The sequence below is a fragment of the Scyliorhinus torazame genome, chromosome 5, assembly GCF_047496885.1.
Source record: "Scyliorhinus torazame isolate Kashiwa2021f chromosome 5, sScyTor2.1, whole genome shotgun sequence".
In the NCBI taxonomy this organism is placed as follows: domain Eukaryota; kingdom Metazoa; phylum Chordata; class Chondrichthyes; order Carcharhiniformes; family Scyliorhinidae; genus Scyliorhinus; species Scyliorhinus torazame.
Window position 1 is genome coordinate 162,144,846 of NC_092711.1, and position 15,476 is coordinate 162,160,321.

Consider the following 15,476-nt stretch of genomic DNA (forward strand, 5'->3'; position numbering starts at 1 on the left):
CGCAAATCATGTCCACATGTTTTGGGCATGTCAGAAGCTTAGGGATTCTAGCAAGGATTTGCCGAAGTCATATCCACGACATTGAAGGTATGGGTGGTTTCGAGTCCAGAGGTGGCGGTTTTTGGTGTGTCGGAAGACCCGGGAGCCCAGCGGTTGAGAGAGGCTAATGTTTTGGCCTCTGCCTCCCCGGTAGCCCAGAGATGGATCTTATTGGTGTGGTATGGGTTAGTGACATGGCCAGGTTCCTCAGGCTTGAGAAAATCAAGTTCGTCCTGAGAGGATCAATGTTAGGGTTTGCCCGGAGGTGGCAGCCGTTTATTGGCCTCTTCAGGGAAAATTAAGTGTCAGCAGATACAAAATGGGGGGGGGGGGGGGGGGCGGGTGGAGGGAGGGAGGTAGGGGCAAAACAGACTAATAACACAGCAGAATTAAAATGAATAAGTTGAATTGAATTTCCTCATGGAAAGCCCAGGAGGTTCTGGGATGACATTGCTGTGGGGCTGGAAAGAAGGGAAAATCCCTGCGCCGGTTGCAAATTTCTTCAAACATCCACATAACCACCTCCTCACAAGCCCAGGGGGGAGGGATGGTTCCTGGTAACTGGGAGCTTATGTACCAGAGGATTCAAGTTTGTAGAATAGAATCCCTCCAATGCAGAAGGAAGACATTCGGCCCATCGAGTCTGCACCGGCCCTTGAAAAGAGCACCCTACTTAAGGCCGCACCTCCACCCTAACCGGGGACCCTACATAACCTTTTGGACACTAAGGGGCAATTTAGCATGGCCAAACCACTGAAACTGCACATCTTTGGACTGTGGGAGGAAACCCAGGCAGACACGGGGAGAACATGCAGACTCCACAAAGTCATCCGAGGCTGGAATTGAACCCAGGACCCTGCAGATGTGTGGCAGCAGTGCTAACCGCTGTGCAACCCGTAGTTGAAGTCGGCAACCACAAAGAGTTAGTTGAAGCTAACTCTGCAATATCCACAAAAGCCTTCGTAGACTTCCGGAGACGGAGCTGTGCTGAGCAGTCGCACATCAGGTGCATCTCCTCCTACAAACCCCAAAATAGGCTCTCTTACTCAAAATAGCCCGCTAAAACCGGAACAAAATACCCCTCGCCCTAACTAACAATAGTACTATTGGAATGAATTTTTGGACTTGGCTGTGCACGCCGGGATACTATTGTACGAACACCGAATTCTGCTGAACACAAACTTTGGGGAAAATAAGTGTCCCCTGACCAGGTGCATCCTGTGTATGTAACTGACCCATTGCTCCACAACGACAGGAGCGGGTGACCAAACTCAAAATAGCAACCAAAAGAGGAAGAGGCCCTCTTTGTGCGTCACTAACAGACACCATGACTAACATATAATCACGAATGTGAAGAGCTGATTGGAACAATGTAACCTAATGTGTAAGGAATTGATTGGAGAAATGTGATCTAAATGTGTTAATAGGCTCCATGTAAATGAGTACATAAACTAATTCCGCTTTTTGAAACTGTATGTTAAACCAGTGTAAGCCCTGGCTCGAACGAGAAGATGTTTCCACAGACTGCAGGGTCTGGGACTCTTCTCCCAGAGCTCTGTAACAAGCTGGAATGCCGCCCGAGCCAGTGAACTGGGCAAGTCGTCAAAGTTCTGACAGCCAGAAATTAGAGTCATTTGGCGAGGCGGCCGGACGGCGAAGTGATATTCAGCGGATCAGGCAGTCAGACCGAGTGAGTAAGAGACACAATTTAAAATGTGTCCGTCTTTCTATTAAAGGCGTTGTGATGGGAAGCTGCTCGAGGGCCCAGACTGAGCCTGAATGAAGGGTGCGATTGAGCCCCGCGTGACGGCCAGAGTTAGTTGGGAATCTGAGACGCACAGAGTGCCATGTGTTACCCGTCCGGTGTAATCATCATAACAACATAGTTACAAGTCAGGACCCCCACCTCTCGAGGCGGACGAGTGGGAAGGCCTCCGAGAACGAGTCGCCTGAGCGGGACCGGATTCGTGGTGATATTAGTTAACAAGTCATGGAAGCGAGTGGTCGAGGACCACCGAACTGGGGCCCCCCGGGGTCCCTGAAATGTAGGCAAAGAGTTAGTGAAGAAAATGTGTAAAGAAGGATGGGACCCCACAGTGTCGCTCACAGCGCAGAGAAAGTGGTGGGATGGACAAAAACGGGACACGACCGAAAAGGCCGGGATCATCTTGGTCCATCAACTGGTAAAACTGATAAAGCCGCCACCCAATGGCTCCGCCCCACCAAAACGGGACGGGGAAGAAGTAACAGGAGTCAAGTGTGCACCCTTTCAGCGGGATGCTACTGCCACAAACCAGAGATACAAGGGGCGGGATTCTCTGCCCCCCCCCCCCCCCTCGCCGGGTTGGAGAATCTGGCCCCTGGAGGTGCACCCACGGTGACCTGGCCCGCGATCGGGGCGACCGATCTGCGGGCGGGCCTGTGCCATGGCGTCGGCCGCTGTGGACCTCCGCGATGGCCGACGGGAGATGAACGCCCCCTGCACATGCGCTGGGATGACGCCAGCACACGCTGGCGCTCCCGCGCATGCGCCAACACGCGCCGGCCGGCGGAGGCCCTGCGGCACCGGTTGACGTGGCACCAAGCCCCTTGCCAGCGCGGCGCAAACCACTCCGGCGCGGGCCTAGCCCCTGATCAGCACCTTTGGGCGGGAGGAGTGATTCACGCCACTCCTCAGCGCTGGAGTTGCCCGCCCCGCCGATTCCCACAGAATCCCGCCCAAAGCCTCACTCCGCTGAGAAGCTGGCTGTTTTGGAGGGTTTCGGAACCCTTGCCACTTACAAAAGAATATATATATATATATAATTGGATTGGGGGGTTCAAGGACCCGAGTCTATAAGAGCAAAACAGTTATATTAGACATAGCCAACCGACTGAGACCAGTCCAGATTTTTGTATGCCCTAATAATGAGGGATGAGTCCTGGGAATGGACCGACTAAAACAACTGAATATACTGATAGACGCAGCGAACCCCAAGGTTCACTGGCCACGAAATGACGATCCAAGGTCCGATTCAACCAACATTGCCACCACATGGCCAAAGTGAGGAGTGCAAGCATCCTAAAAGGAGATTGGGACGAGGAGCCGGGGCCTTTCGGCACTGTGTGCAGATTGATGGATGGGGTATGGGCCAAAATGAAACAGGAGATGGGGGAGATCCCTATGGAACCCATCGTCCTCCAAGGACCTGAACAAAAACCACAAAAGCAATTTCCCATGAACCCCGAGACATAACAGGCAGTACAAGAAGTTGTTCGGGATTTAGAAGAGAAGGGAATAATTAGGCTGACCGAGAGTACTACGAACCAGTATGGCCAGTAATTAAACCTGATAAAACATTCCGTCTGACCATCGATTACACAGAATTGAACAAGGTAACTCCTAAATTACACCCCGTAGTCTCGAGCCCAGCTACCATTTTGACCGATTTGAACCTAGAACACAAGATACTCACAGTTTCGGATATAGCTAATGGATTCAGGTCCGTACCATTGGATCCAGAGTCCCAGAATAAATTTGCCTTCACGTGGGGGATAAACAATGCACATGGATGAGGCTGCCGCAGAACAGCCCAGCCATATTCCACCGTGTTATGAACTCCCTGCTGGAAAGGGTGGATTTAAGCCTGTATCGCAGCACAATTCTGCAGTGTGTGGATGATCTGTTGACCGCCTCAGAGGATGAACCAGGATACGCTGCAGCGTTGACGGAGGTCCTACAGGCATTAGAAACAGGAGGATTTAAAGTAAACCCCAAAAAGGCTCAGATAGGACGCAAGACCGTCATTTATCTGGGGCAACAGATATCCCAGGGAACCCGAACCATGCCCCAGGAAGCCGAGTGGCAATCCAGAAGATATCTCTGTCCGCGGAGTTCGTAAGGTTTTAGGGCTGTTTAATTATAGTCAGAATTTTATACCTGACTTTGCCGCCATAGCGGAGCCTATCCAAAGACTGGTAAAAGGGGGAAATCCTGGCACCCAGTCCATAGGCTGGGGACTGGAACAGGAAGAAGCATACGGGAAGTTAAAACAAGCATTGACTTCAGCCCCCGGCCTCGGTCCACCAGACCTGAGAAAGCCGATCCACATACATTGCAGGAACGAAGGTGAGTTCCATGCCGCAGTAGTGACCGAAATCCACGGGGACAGGCGAAGACCAGTGGCATATTACTCAACAAGACAGCCGCCCGCACTGGCGGGCTTGGCTCGCTGCGTGGCAGCTCTGGACTGCGCAGCATGGGCGGTCAGGGTCAGCGAACCTACAGTAATGACCGGAGATATCATCGTACACACCAGGCATACCATTGTAGAAATGTTGAACAACAGTAAACTCAGATCAGTCTCAAACCTACGACAGGCCCAATGGGAATCTTAATTCCTAATGATAGATCAGTGTCATCATAAAGGACACGGGGGAAAAACCTGCAGAAGGAATCACATACACAGGAGAGTCCCATGTATACTCTGAGACAGGTGAGGAATCATTGAATCATAGAATTTACAGTGCAGAAGGAGGCCATTCGCCCGTCGAGTCTGCACCGGCTCTTGGAAAGAGCACCCGACCCAAGGCCAACACCGCCGCCCTATCCCCATAACCCAGTAACCCCACCCAACACTAAGGGCAATTTTGGACACTAAGGGCAATTTAGCATGGCCAATCCACCTAACCTGCACATCTTTGGACTGTGGGAGGAAACCGGAGCACCCGGAGGAAACCCACGCACACACGGGGAGGATGTGCAGACTCCGCACAGACAGTGACCCAAGCCGGAATCGAACCTGGGGTAAGTGGAGCGATAGTGGAAGACCCTCGAGAAACCCCAGAACTCACCTGGATGTAGATGGATCTAGAAAATATGTCAACGGTCCCCACGAACCGGATGGGCAGTAGGAGATGACAAATTAGTAACAGTCCTCTCGGGAAGGCTGGAAGAAGCACTGTCAGCACAGGTGGCTGAATTGGTGGCTTTCACTCAGGCCCTGATCATGGCCAAGGGGAAGATGGTGAACATATCCACAGATAATAGGTATGCCTTCGGGGTCGTGCACAACTATATAACGGCATAGGACAGGAGGGGCTTTGTCACTTCTGGAGGAGATAGGATAAAACAACAACAGCATGTAGAAGCCTTATTGGAAGTCACAAGGTTATCGAGACAGGTAGCAGTGATAAACGTTAAGGCCCACTAGAAGGTAGAGACACCCAAAAAAAAAGGTAACAAAGCAGCAGACAAGGCGGCCCAAATTGCCCTGGAACACAACATTGCCGTCATGAATGCCCAGGTAGAAGACATCAGTGATGAACAATTACACAAAGACATATCAAGGGAAGAAAAAGATCTGGAGGAAGGATGGAAGGGTAATTGCCCCTGCCTGCATAAGGCAGACCCTCCTTGAATTACACCATGGAATGGACCACTCAGGAAGAGAGGCCATGATACACTTAATCGGAAAGGGGCTGGTTTAGCACAGTGGGCTAAACTGGCTTGTAATGCAGAACAATGCCAGCAGCGCGGGTTCAATTCCCGTACCAGTCATCCGAACAGGCGCCGGAATGTGGCGACTAGGGGCTTTTCACAGTAACTTCATTGAAGCATACTTGTGACAATAAGTGATTATTATATTATTATTAAGGAATGGTGGTGGCCAGGAATGGGGAGAGATCTAGTTAATCACTGTCAGAGATGCATCCCATGTGCGCAGTACAACCCGGGGCGCTCCATAAAGATCCGGGTGGCACATCAGCCGAGACCAAAGGGACCCTGGGAGAATCTCCAAATTGACTTTACTGGATCACAGCCCCTGAGCCAGAAGAACGATACTGCCAGTAATAATTGACTAATTTACCAGATGGGTGGAGGCATTCCCAACCCGAGACTGCACGGCCACAACCGTGGCACGAATATTAGTCAAGGACGTGATTCCTCGCTGGGGGGTACCCTTGCAACTAGATTCGGACCAAGGAACACACTTTACTGGAACAGTAATGAAGAAAATATGTGAGTGGATGGGGATCAAACACAAATTCCACATCCCTTACCATCTCCAAAGCTCAGGAATGGTAGAGCGGATGAATAGGACTCTAAAAACTGCCCTGACAAAGGCTCAAGAGTAGAAACAGCAGCAAGGGGTAGATGTGCTGCCTACTGTCCTAATGCAGTTAAGAGCGAGCCCAAATCGAACAACTGGATTATCACCCTATGAGGTGATGACGGGACGAGCTATGCAACTGCACCAGGGATAATAACAGGGGGAGAAGAAATATGTCCGATGAGGGAGAGGAAGCGTAAATACATATTAGAGCTCAGTAATCCGTTAAAGGATTTACCAACCCCGGTATAAATTCACCCAAGTTCCACCAATATCTGTGAGTAAAACATTTTCTTTTCTTCCCCCTTTCCATTTCTTATTCTGACCTTCAATTGGTGGCTTGTTTAAATCCTCAGGCCCAGATGAGATGTTTCCCAGGCTGCTGTGGGAGGCAAAAGAGTAGATTGCAGAGGCTCTGACAATAATTTTCAAATCTTCTTTGGTCACAGGAGCAGTGCCAGAGGACTGGGGGACAGATAATGTGGTGCCATTATTCACAAAGGGAAGTAGGGAAAAAACATGAAATTACAGACCAGTGAGTCTAACTTCAGTGGTGGGGAAACTATTGAAAACAATTCTGAGGGCCAGAATTCATCTCCACTTGGGAAGGTAAGGATTAATCAAGGATGGTCAGCAAGGTTTTGTCAGGGGGAGATCGTGTCTTTCAAATTTGATTTGTAGTTTTCGAGGCGGTGAATAGGTGCTGACGGTTGTGCAGTTGATGTGGTCTACATGGACTTCAGTGAGGCTTCAGTCTGTCATGGGAGACTTGCCAGGAAGGTAGGAGCCCAAAGGATCCAGGGCATTTTGGCAAATTGGATCCCAAATTGGCTTTGTGGCAGGAGGCAGAGGGTGATGGTTGAAGGTTGTCTTTGTGACTGGAACCCCATGTCCAGTGTGTTCCGATAGGATTGCTGCTGGGCCCTTTGCTGTTTGTCGTGTACATTAATAATGTAGATGTGAATGTAGGAGGCAAGAATGTATTCAGATGACAAAACATTGTGGAGTGGTAAATAGGAGGAAAGCCTTATATTACAGGACGCTATAGATGATCTCGTTAGATGGTCAGAACAGTGGCAAATGATTTTAATCCTGCAAAGTGTAAGGTAATGCATGTTGGGAGGACTAACTAGGCAAGGGAATATACTATGAATGGTAGGATCCTAGGAAGCATAGAAGACCAGAGGGACCTTGGTGTGCATGTCCATAGATCCCTGAAGTCAGAAAGACACGGAGATAAGGTGGATAATAAGAGGTATGGGATACTTGCTTTTTATCAGCTGAGGTATAGAATATAGGAGCAGGGTGGTTATGATGGAGCCGTATAAAATGCTCATTAGGCTACAGCTGGAGTACTGTGTGCAGTTCTGGTCGCTACACTAGAGGAAGGATGTGATTAGACTAGAAAGGGTGCCGAGAAGATTCACCAGGATGTTGCCTGGACGTTTCAGCTATGAAGAAAGGCTGGTTAGGAGTTGTTCCCCTTAGAGCTGAGGGGTAAGTGATTGAGATCTACAAATTTATGAAAGACATCGCAAGAGTAGATTGGAAGAAACCTTTCCCCTTAGTAGACATGTCGATAAACAGCGGGCATAAATTTAAGATGAGTGGCAGGAGGTTTAGAGGGTATTTGAGGAAAAACATTTTCACCAGAGGATGGTGGAATATGGAACTCACTGCCTGAATTGTGGTCAAGGCGGGAAACCTCACAACATTGAAGAAGCATTTAGATGAGTATTTGACAGGTCAAAGCACACAAGGCTACGGACCAAGTGCTGGAAAATGGGATGAGAATAGATAGGTGCCTGATAACCAGTACAGACAGGATGGGCTGAAGGGCCTCTTGCTCTGCTGTGAAACTCTGATTCAATGAGGACAGCGATATATCTGTGTTGTTACATTGCACAGATTTGATACATTATTGGTGGCCTTGGAATAAAGTACATTGATTATTCCAGTCTTGTAGCATAGTACTGGAGCTAGTTTAGCTCAGTGGGCTAGACAGCTAGTTTGTGGTGCAGAACAAGGCCAGCAGTGCGGGTTCAATTCCCGTACAAGCTTACCCGAACAGGCGCCGGAATGTGGCAACCAGGGGCTTTTATTGTCACAAGTAACTTCATACTTGTGACAATAAAATATTATTATAGTACTGTAGCTACGTTATATATTTCCGATTAGATTTATTACAGAAGATCAGGAGTCCAATGGACATTTCGAGTTGATGCCGACTCTGTTGAGCAATTCTGTCAGTCTCGAGTGGGTCCCATTCTGTAACCTGCAGCGACCATCCAATTTCATTTGGAATATTGATCATCTCTGCTTGTCTACCCTTATAGGCAGCAAGTATCAAGATCATGATCAGTCACAAATGCATGTTTCTCAACCAACTGGAACAAACCTATACATTAAACACATTTTTAAGCCAGTAATGTACACATATATCTGGCAGCCTGCATGAAGATTTTCAGATCTCTGCATCCAGGACAGGAAGCAGTGAGCGTGGATCTGTTACTCAGCCTGAATCAGCACCTTCACGAGCATTGGGAGGGTGAATATTAATAATAATCTTTTATTGTCACATGTATGAAGTTACTGTGAAAAGCCCGTAGTCGCCATATTCTGGCACCCGTTCAGGTAGGGAGAATTCAGAATTCTCAGCCGGAATGGGAATTGAACCTGCGCTGCTGGCCTTGTTCTGCATTACAAACCAGCTGTCTAGCCCACTGAGCTAAACCAGTTCTGCATACAGCAGAATTGATACAGCAGAGTGAGAATGGAGGGAGAGTGTGCAGGATGGAGATTTACAGCTCTTTGGGAATGAGAGAGGAAAGAATGTTCCGTAGAGAACTAGAATTGTTAGAATTGTCTGTTCTGAATTTCTATCCTGTACTGACTGTGATGATTTTTGTAACCCCCTTTTACAGGATATTAGAAAGTGAGGATTTACAGGAAAAAAAATCTCAAAACGAACATCATGTCAAGTCTGACAATCAGTCGATTCATCGGGACCTGAATCTCATCAGCCTTTGAATCTAGAAGGAGAAATGTTTGTTGTGTCGACTTCAATAGATTTTCAACATCAGTGTGACTGGAAAAACACCAAGACACACACATACGAGTGAGAGTGTTCCAGAGCACTGACTGTGGAAAGAGCTATAACCAGTTTCACACCCTGAAAAAACATCACACCATTCACAGTGAGGAGAGACCGTAAACGTGTTCTGTGTGTGATCAAGGCTCTAACTGAATATCCGAACTGGAGAAATACAATGAGATGATAAACATGGAGAAAGTGTGGAAATGTGGAGACTGTGGGAAGGGATTTAAATATCCATCTCAGTTGGAAACTCATCAACACAGTCACACAGGGAAGAGACCATTCAGCTGCTCTCAGTGTGGGAAGGGATTCACTCAAATATCCAACCTGCAGACACACCAGCGACTTCACACTGGGGAGAAGCCGTTCACCTGCTCTGTGTGTGGAAAGGGATTCACTCAGTCATCCAGCCTGCAGAGACACAATGTCACTCACTCCAATGAGAGACCTTTTAAATGCTCTGACTGTGGGAATAGGTTCAAAAGGTCTCAGGAACTAATGTTCCACCAGCGCATTCACACTGAGGAGAGACCGTTCAGCTGCTCTCACTGCACAGAGAGCTTTAAAACATCATCCACATTGCGGAGACACCAGAGAGTTCACTCTGGGGAGAGGTCGTTCATCTGCTCTCAGTGTGGGAAGAGATTTACTCAATTATCCAACCTGCAGACACACCAGCGAGTTCACACTGGGGAGAGGCCATTCGTCTGCTCTGTGTGTGGGAAGGGATTCACTCAGTCATCCAGCCTGCTGAGCCACAATGTCACTCACTCCATTGAGAGACCCTTTAAATGCTCTGACTGTGGGAATAGGTTCAAAAGCTCTCAGGAACTAATGTCCCACCAGCGCATTCATACTGAGGAGAGACCGTTCAGCTGCTCTCACTGCACAAAGAGCTTTAAAACATCATCCACATTGCGGACACACCAGCGAGTTCACACTGGGGAGAAACCGTTCACCTGCTCAGTGTGTGGGAAGGGATTCACTCATTCATCCAATCTGCTGAGCCACAATGTCACTCACTCCAATGAGAGACCCTTTAAATGCTCTGACTGTGGGAATGGGTTTAAAAGCTCTCAGGTACTGATGGAACACCAGCGCACTCACACTGAGGAGAGACCGTTCAGCTGCTCTCACTGCACAAAGAGGTTTCAAACATCATCCACATTGCGGAGACACCAGCGAGTTCACACTGGCGAGAAGCCGTTCACCTGCACCGTGTGTGGGCAGAGATTCTCTCGGTCATCCCACCTGCTGAGACACCAGCGAGTCCACTAGTAAACGGCTCAGAACAGATTCCGTTACCTGGGGATCCAGATAGCCAGAAACTGGACACAGATCCACAAGTGGAACCTGACCAGCCTGGTGGAGGAAGTTAGAAAAGACCTTCAACGGTGGGGCTCACTCCCACTCTCCCTGGCGGGGAGAGTGCAGACGATTAAGATGAACGTACTGCCAAGGTTCCTCTTCCTGTTGAGATCCATTCCAATCTTCATCCTCAAGGCCTTTTTCCAAAACGTAGATAGTCTAATCATGGCATTTGTCGGCGGTAAGAACCCGAGAATTCCCAAACCGACACTGCAAAGAAGAAAAATCAAAGGGAGCCTGGCTTTACCAAATCTACAATACTACCACCGGGCAGGAACTGCAGAAAGAGTGAGGGGATGGGTACAAGAACCCAACACAGATTGGGTACAAATGGAGGAGGCATCCTGTAAAGGAACGACCCTCTGGGCCCTGGCCACAGCAGCACTCCTGTCCCCCTCAGCAAGATGCACAACAGGCCCAGTGGTAGCAGCCATGCTGAGAACGTGGACCCAGTCGACACAGCACTTTGGGATAACTAAAATGGCCCCCATGGCCCCATCTACGGCAATCACAGATTCCCCCCTCCCCCCAGCTATGCTAGATACCACCTTCAAAAGATGGAGGCGGGACAGTAACACACTGACGGTCTGGGACTTCTACGTAGGACGCAGACTGGCGACACTGGACGAACTGACGAGGAAGTGGAAACTCTCAAAAGGACAGGAATTGAGACACCTCCAAATAAAACACTTCCTCCGCAAAAGGACAGTCGGGTACCCCGGGATCCCAGAAAGCACACTACTAGAGGATCTGATTGGCACAAACAGCGAGAAGGGGGGGCTATGTGGGAAAATAAATTGACAGCCACTGGACAGAGCTCGAACACCACTGGACGAGACCAGACAAAAATGGGAGGACGAACTGGGGACAGAGGTAGGGTGGGGACTCTGGAAAGAAGTACTGAGTAGGGCAAACTCCACCTCCTCCTGTGCAAGGCTAAGCCTAATGCAGCTCAAAGTGGTGCACAGAGCGTACCTGACCAGAACCCGAATGAGCAGGTTCTTCCCGGAGGTGGAGGACAAATGTGAGCGGTGCCAGAGGGGCCCGGCCAACCACACCCACATGTTTTGGGTTTGCCCCAAGCTTGCTGGGTTCTGGACAGCCTTCTCCGAGGCAATGTCCAAGGTTGTGGGGGTGAGGGTGAAGCCATGCCCAATAGTGGCAATTTTTGGGGTATCGGAGCAGCCAGAGTTACACATGGGGAAGGGGGCCAACGCCCTTGCTTTCGCTTCCCTAATCGCACACCGGAGAACCCTGCTCGGCTGGCGATCGGCAGCACCACCCACAGCTGCAGACTGGCTCGCTGACCTCTTGGAATTTCTCCACCTGGAGAAGATTAAGTACGACATCCGAGGGTCAGAGGAAGGCTTCCTGGATACTTGGGGGTAGTTCATAGAATTTACAGTGCAGAAGGAGGCCATTCGGCCCATTGAGACTGCACCGGCTATTTGAAAGAGCACCCTACCCAAGGTCCACACCTCCACCTAATCCCCATAACCCAGTAACCCCATCCAACACTAAGGGCAATTTTGGACACTAACGGCAATTTACCATGGCCAATCCACCTAACCTGCACATCTTTGGACTGTGGGACACACGGGGAGAACGTGCAGACTCCGCACAGACAGTGACCCAAGACGGGAATCGAACCTGGGATCCTGGAGCTGTGAAGCAATTGTGCTAACCACTGTGCTACCGTGCTGCCCCACGGTGTGTTCCAAAACCTGTTCGAGGCCCGAAACAAGGAGTAAGTTAAGAATTTTAAAAAACAAGATAGCTGAGGAACCAAAGAACTGCGCAACCCGGGGGGAGGGAGACGGGGGGAGATGGGGGGAGACGGGGGGGGGGGGGGGGGGGAGACGGGGGAGATGGGGGGGGGAGATTTTGAAGTGTCACAGGGCTCGGCAAATAACAAGGTGGCAAGGGTGGGCTCTCCTTTCCCCTGCCGACTATGTTACCGATGGCGACGATATCAGCCGCAATGTGGCAGCCGAGTTAGAGAAACATCACCAAAGCTTGGCGGTGGAATTAAAGAAATCGGTCGAGGAGGCCCCGGCTCATAGCTCTGCAAAATGGGAAAATCTGAGTAAAATCCTGGAAACACGTGGTGCCACCGAGAAAAGCTGGGAACAGCCTCTCCGACCACACTGATCAGATCGTAACAGCTTCTCCGACCATACTGATTGGATCGTAACAGCTTCTCCGACCACACTGATCGGATCATAATAGTCTCTCCGACCACACTGATCGGATCGTAACAGCTTCTCCGACCATACCGATCCGATCGTAACAGCCTCTCCGACCATACCGATCGGATCGTAACAGCCTCTCCGACCATACTGATCGGATCGTAACAGCCTCTCCGACCATACCGATAGGATCGTAACAGCCTCTCCGACCATACCGATCGGATCGTAACAGCCTCTCCGACCATACCGATCGGATCGTAACAGCCTCTCCGACCATACTGATCGGATTGTAACAGCCTCTCTGACCATACTGATCAGATCGTAACAGCCTCTCCGACCACACTGATCGGATCATACTGATAGAAACCAGCCTGACATCAGTAATTGAGGTTAACAAAAATGACTAAGATGAGCAATTTAGCAAACTGGTCACTTAGGCAATATGTCCGTATTGTGGGTCTGCCGGAGAGGATAGAGGGCAACACCCCCACTGATTACTTCACTAATATGACAATTAAAATGGTGGGTGGTGGGTTCACGTCACACCCTTTCCCTCCCCCCACATCTACAGTTCATCCTCTGATGTTAGTTTCTCTGCTGTTTGACCTTTCACATCTTTTGTTCTCTCTGGGGACTGCCATTAACACTCTTTCCCCTTGGTATCTGTGACCATCAGCACCCGGTTTCCCTGGGTTTCTGTGGCTATGACTCATCTTTCATTTTCACTCCACAGTATAAATATTTCCCACTTTCTCTGTTAGTCTGTTAGCTTTAACAATGAGTCATCGGACTCGAAACGTTAGCTCTTTTCTCTCCCTACAGATGCTGCCAGACCTGCTGAGATTTTCCAGCACTTTCTCTTTCGTTTCAGTGCCCCTGTGTCCAATGTGGGGAGTCACAGGGGCAGGGTACAGGGGAGCTGAAGAGAAACATTTGGGTCTGAAACATTGTGAACATGTTTTTATTCTGGTTATTCTTTTACTCTGGTTGTCTTTGATCCTCAAGTCATTTTCTGATTTTTTTTTTAACCCATGTTCTGTTTCAATAATAAACTTGTTTCATTAAAAATATATATATATTTTTTGTCTTTTTCTGATTAAATTCATTCACTTTGGGGAAAGTGGGTGAGAGGGGTTGGCAGGCTCTTTAACAGAGAGTGAGCCCCTTGAAGGTAATTAGCAAAGGAGACAGGGGTGGAGGAGACCTTTTCTTTTGACACACAATGTTTAAAAATGAGATTCAGGGATGAGCTAATTTATCTAGGCTCTTTGAGGAGGGAACAAGGAATGTCAATAAAGGGAAACCTGGAGATGTGGTTTATCTAGATTTCCAGAAGGTATTTTCCAAGGGGCCACATCAAAGGTTATTACACATAATAGGAGCTCATGGTGTAGGGGGTTAACATATCAGCAGGGATAGAGGATTGGTTAGCTCACAGGAAGCAGAGAGTAGGTTTAAATGGGTAATTTCTGGGTTGGTAAGATGTGACAAGTGGAGTGTCAGAAGGATCAGTGCTGGGCCCTCAACTATTTACAACTGTATTAATGAGTTGGGTGATGGGATTGAATGGATGGCGACTAAATTTTCTGATGACACAAAGATAGTTCAGAAAGTAATTTGTGAAGTGGACATAAGGAGACTGCAAAGGACATTAAGTGAATGGACAAAACTCGACAGATGGAGGATAATGTGGGAAAATGTGAATTGTCCACTTTGTCAGGAAGGATTAAATAAAACAATATTATTTAAATGGTGAGATATTGCAGAATGATGAGGTACAGAGGGATCTGGGCGTCCGTGTACAGGAATCACAATAAGTTAGTTTGCAGGTACAGCAAGTGGCTCGATCGAGTCCTTGAACAGTTTAATCAGGCTTTATCGAGTGAGTTGAAATCACTTGGGAAGCACAATGGAATGTTGTGTATGGCAAAGAGACTGGAATATAAAAGTCGGGATGTTTTGTTGCAGTAGTAAAGGACCTTGGTGAGACCATATTTAGAGCACTGTGTACAGTTTGGGTCTCCTTATTTCAGAAATGAGATAATTGCATCAGAAGCAGTTTAGAGGAGGTTGACTCCCCGGATTCCTGGAATGAGGGGGGTTATCCTCTGAGGAAAGGTTTGACAGGTTGGGACTGTATCCATTGCAGTTTAGAAGAATGAGAGAGGATCTCATGTGTTTCAATAAGATCATGAGTGGAATTGACAGAGAGATTGCTGAGAGAATGTTTCCCCCTTGTGGCAGAGACTAGAATTAGGGGACACTGCTTAAAAATTAGGGGTCTTCCATTTAAGACGCGGATGAGAATATTGTTTTTCTCCTGAGGGCTGTGGGTCTGTGAATCTCCATCCCCAGAGGGTGCTGGAAGCAGGGTCAGTGAATGTTTTCAGATTGAATTTGATATATTCTTGATTGACGAGGGAGTGAACGGGTGGAGGAAGGAAAGTGGAGTTAAGACCACAATCAGATCAGCCCTGATCTTATTGAATGGCGGAGTGGGCTCGAGGGGCCGAATGTCCTGCTCCTGTTCCTGTGTCTGAGCAGTAATATCAAAGTGCAGCAGTATTACCATTACACTCTGGGTAGAAGCACCATCTCCAGGTAAATGCTCCCTGCTCTGCCCCAGATGCTATGGTCCCAGTCAGTGGAATCTGTAAAACCTCAACAAATCTCTGTGCTCGGGGAATCCCT

At 48.7% G+C, this 15,476-nt stretch overlaps 1 protein-coding gene across 3 annotated transcripts; it reads left to right on the forward strand.

The window, feature by feature from the left end:
• The first annotated feature begins 1,366 nt into the window (after positions 1-1,366).
• On the forward strand, positions 1,367-11,017 carry LOC140422240 (uncharacterized). Of its 3 annotated transcripts, none has more exons than XM_072507253.1 (3): positions 1,367-1,423; positions 6,581-6,740; positions 9,056-11,017. In XM_072507253.1, the coding sequence occupies exon 3, from the start codon at positions 9,406-9,408 to the stop codon at positions 10,504-10,506; it is 1,101 nt and encodes a 366-aa protein (XP_072363354.1). In that variant the 5' UTR covers positions 1,367-1,423; positions 6,581-6,740; positions 9,056-9,405; the 3' UTR covers positions 10,507-11,017. The 3 variants fall into 3 exon arrangements, with proteins under 3 accessions (XP_072363354.1, XP_072363352.1, XP_072363353.1); XM_072507251.1 differs by lacking the exon at positions 1,367-1,423 and adding an exon at positions 1,436-1,729; XM_072507252.1 differs by lacking the exons at positions 1,367-1,423; positions 6,581-6,740 and adding an exon at positions 1,436-1,729.
• The last annotated feature ends 4,459 nt before the right edge of the window (positions 11,018-15,476 follow it).

Coding starts and splice junctions, on each gene's coding strand:
- LOC140422240 (XM_072507253.1), top strand. CDS start 9,406: ATGATAAACATGGAGAAAGTGTGGAAATGTGGAGACTGTGGGAAGGGA.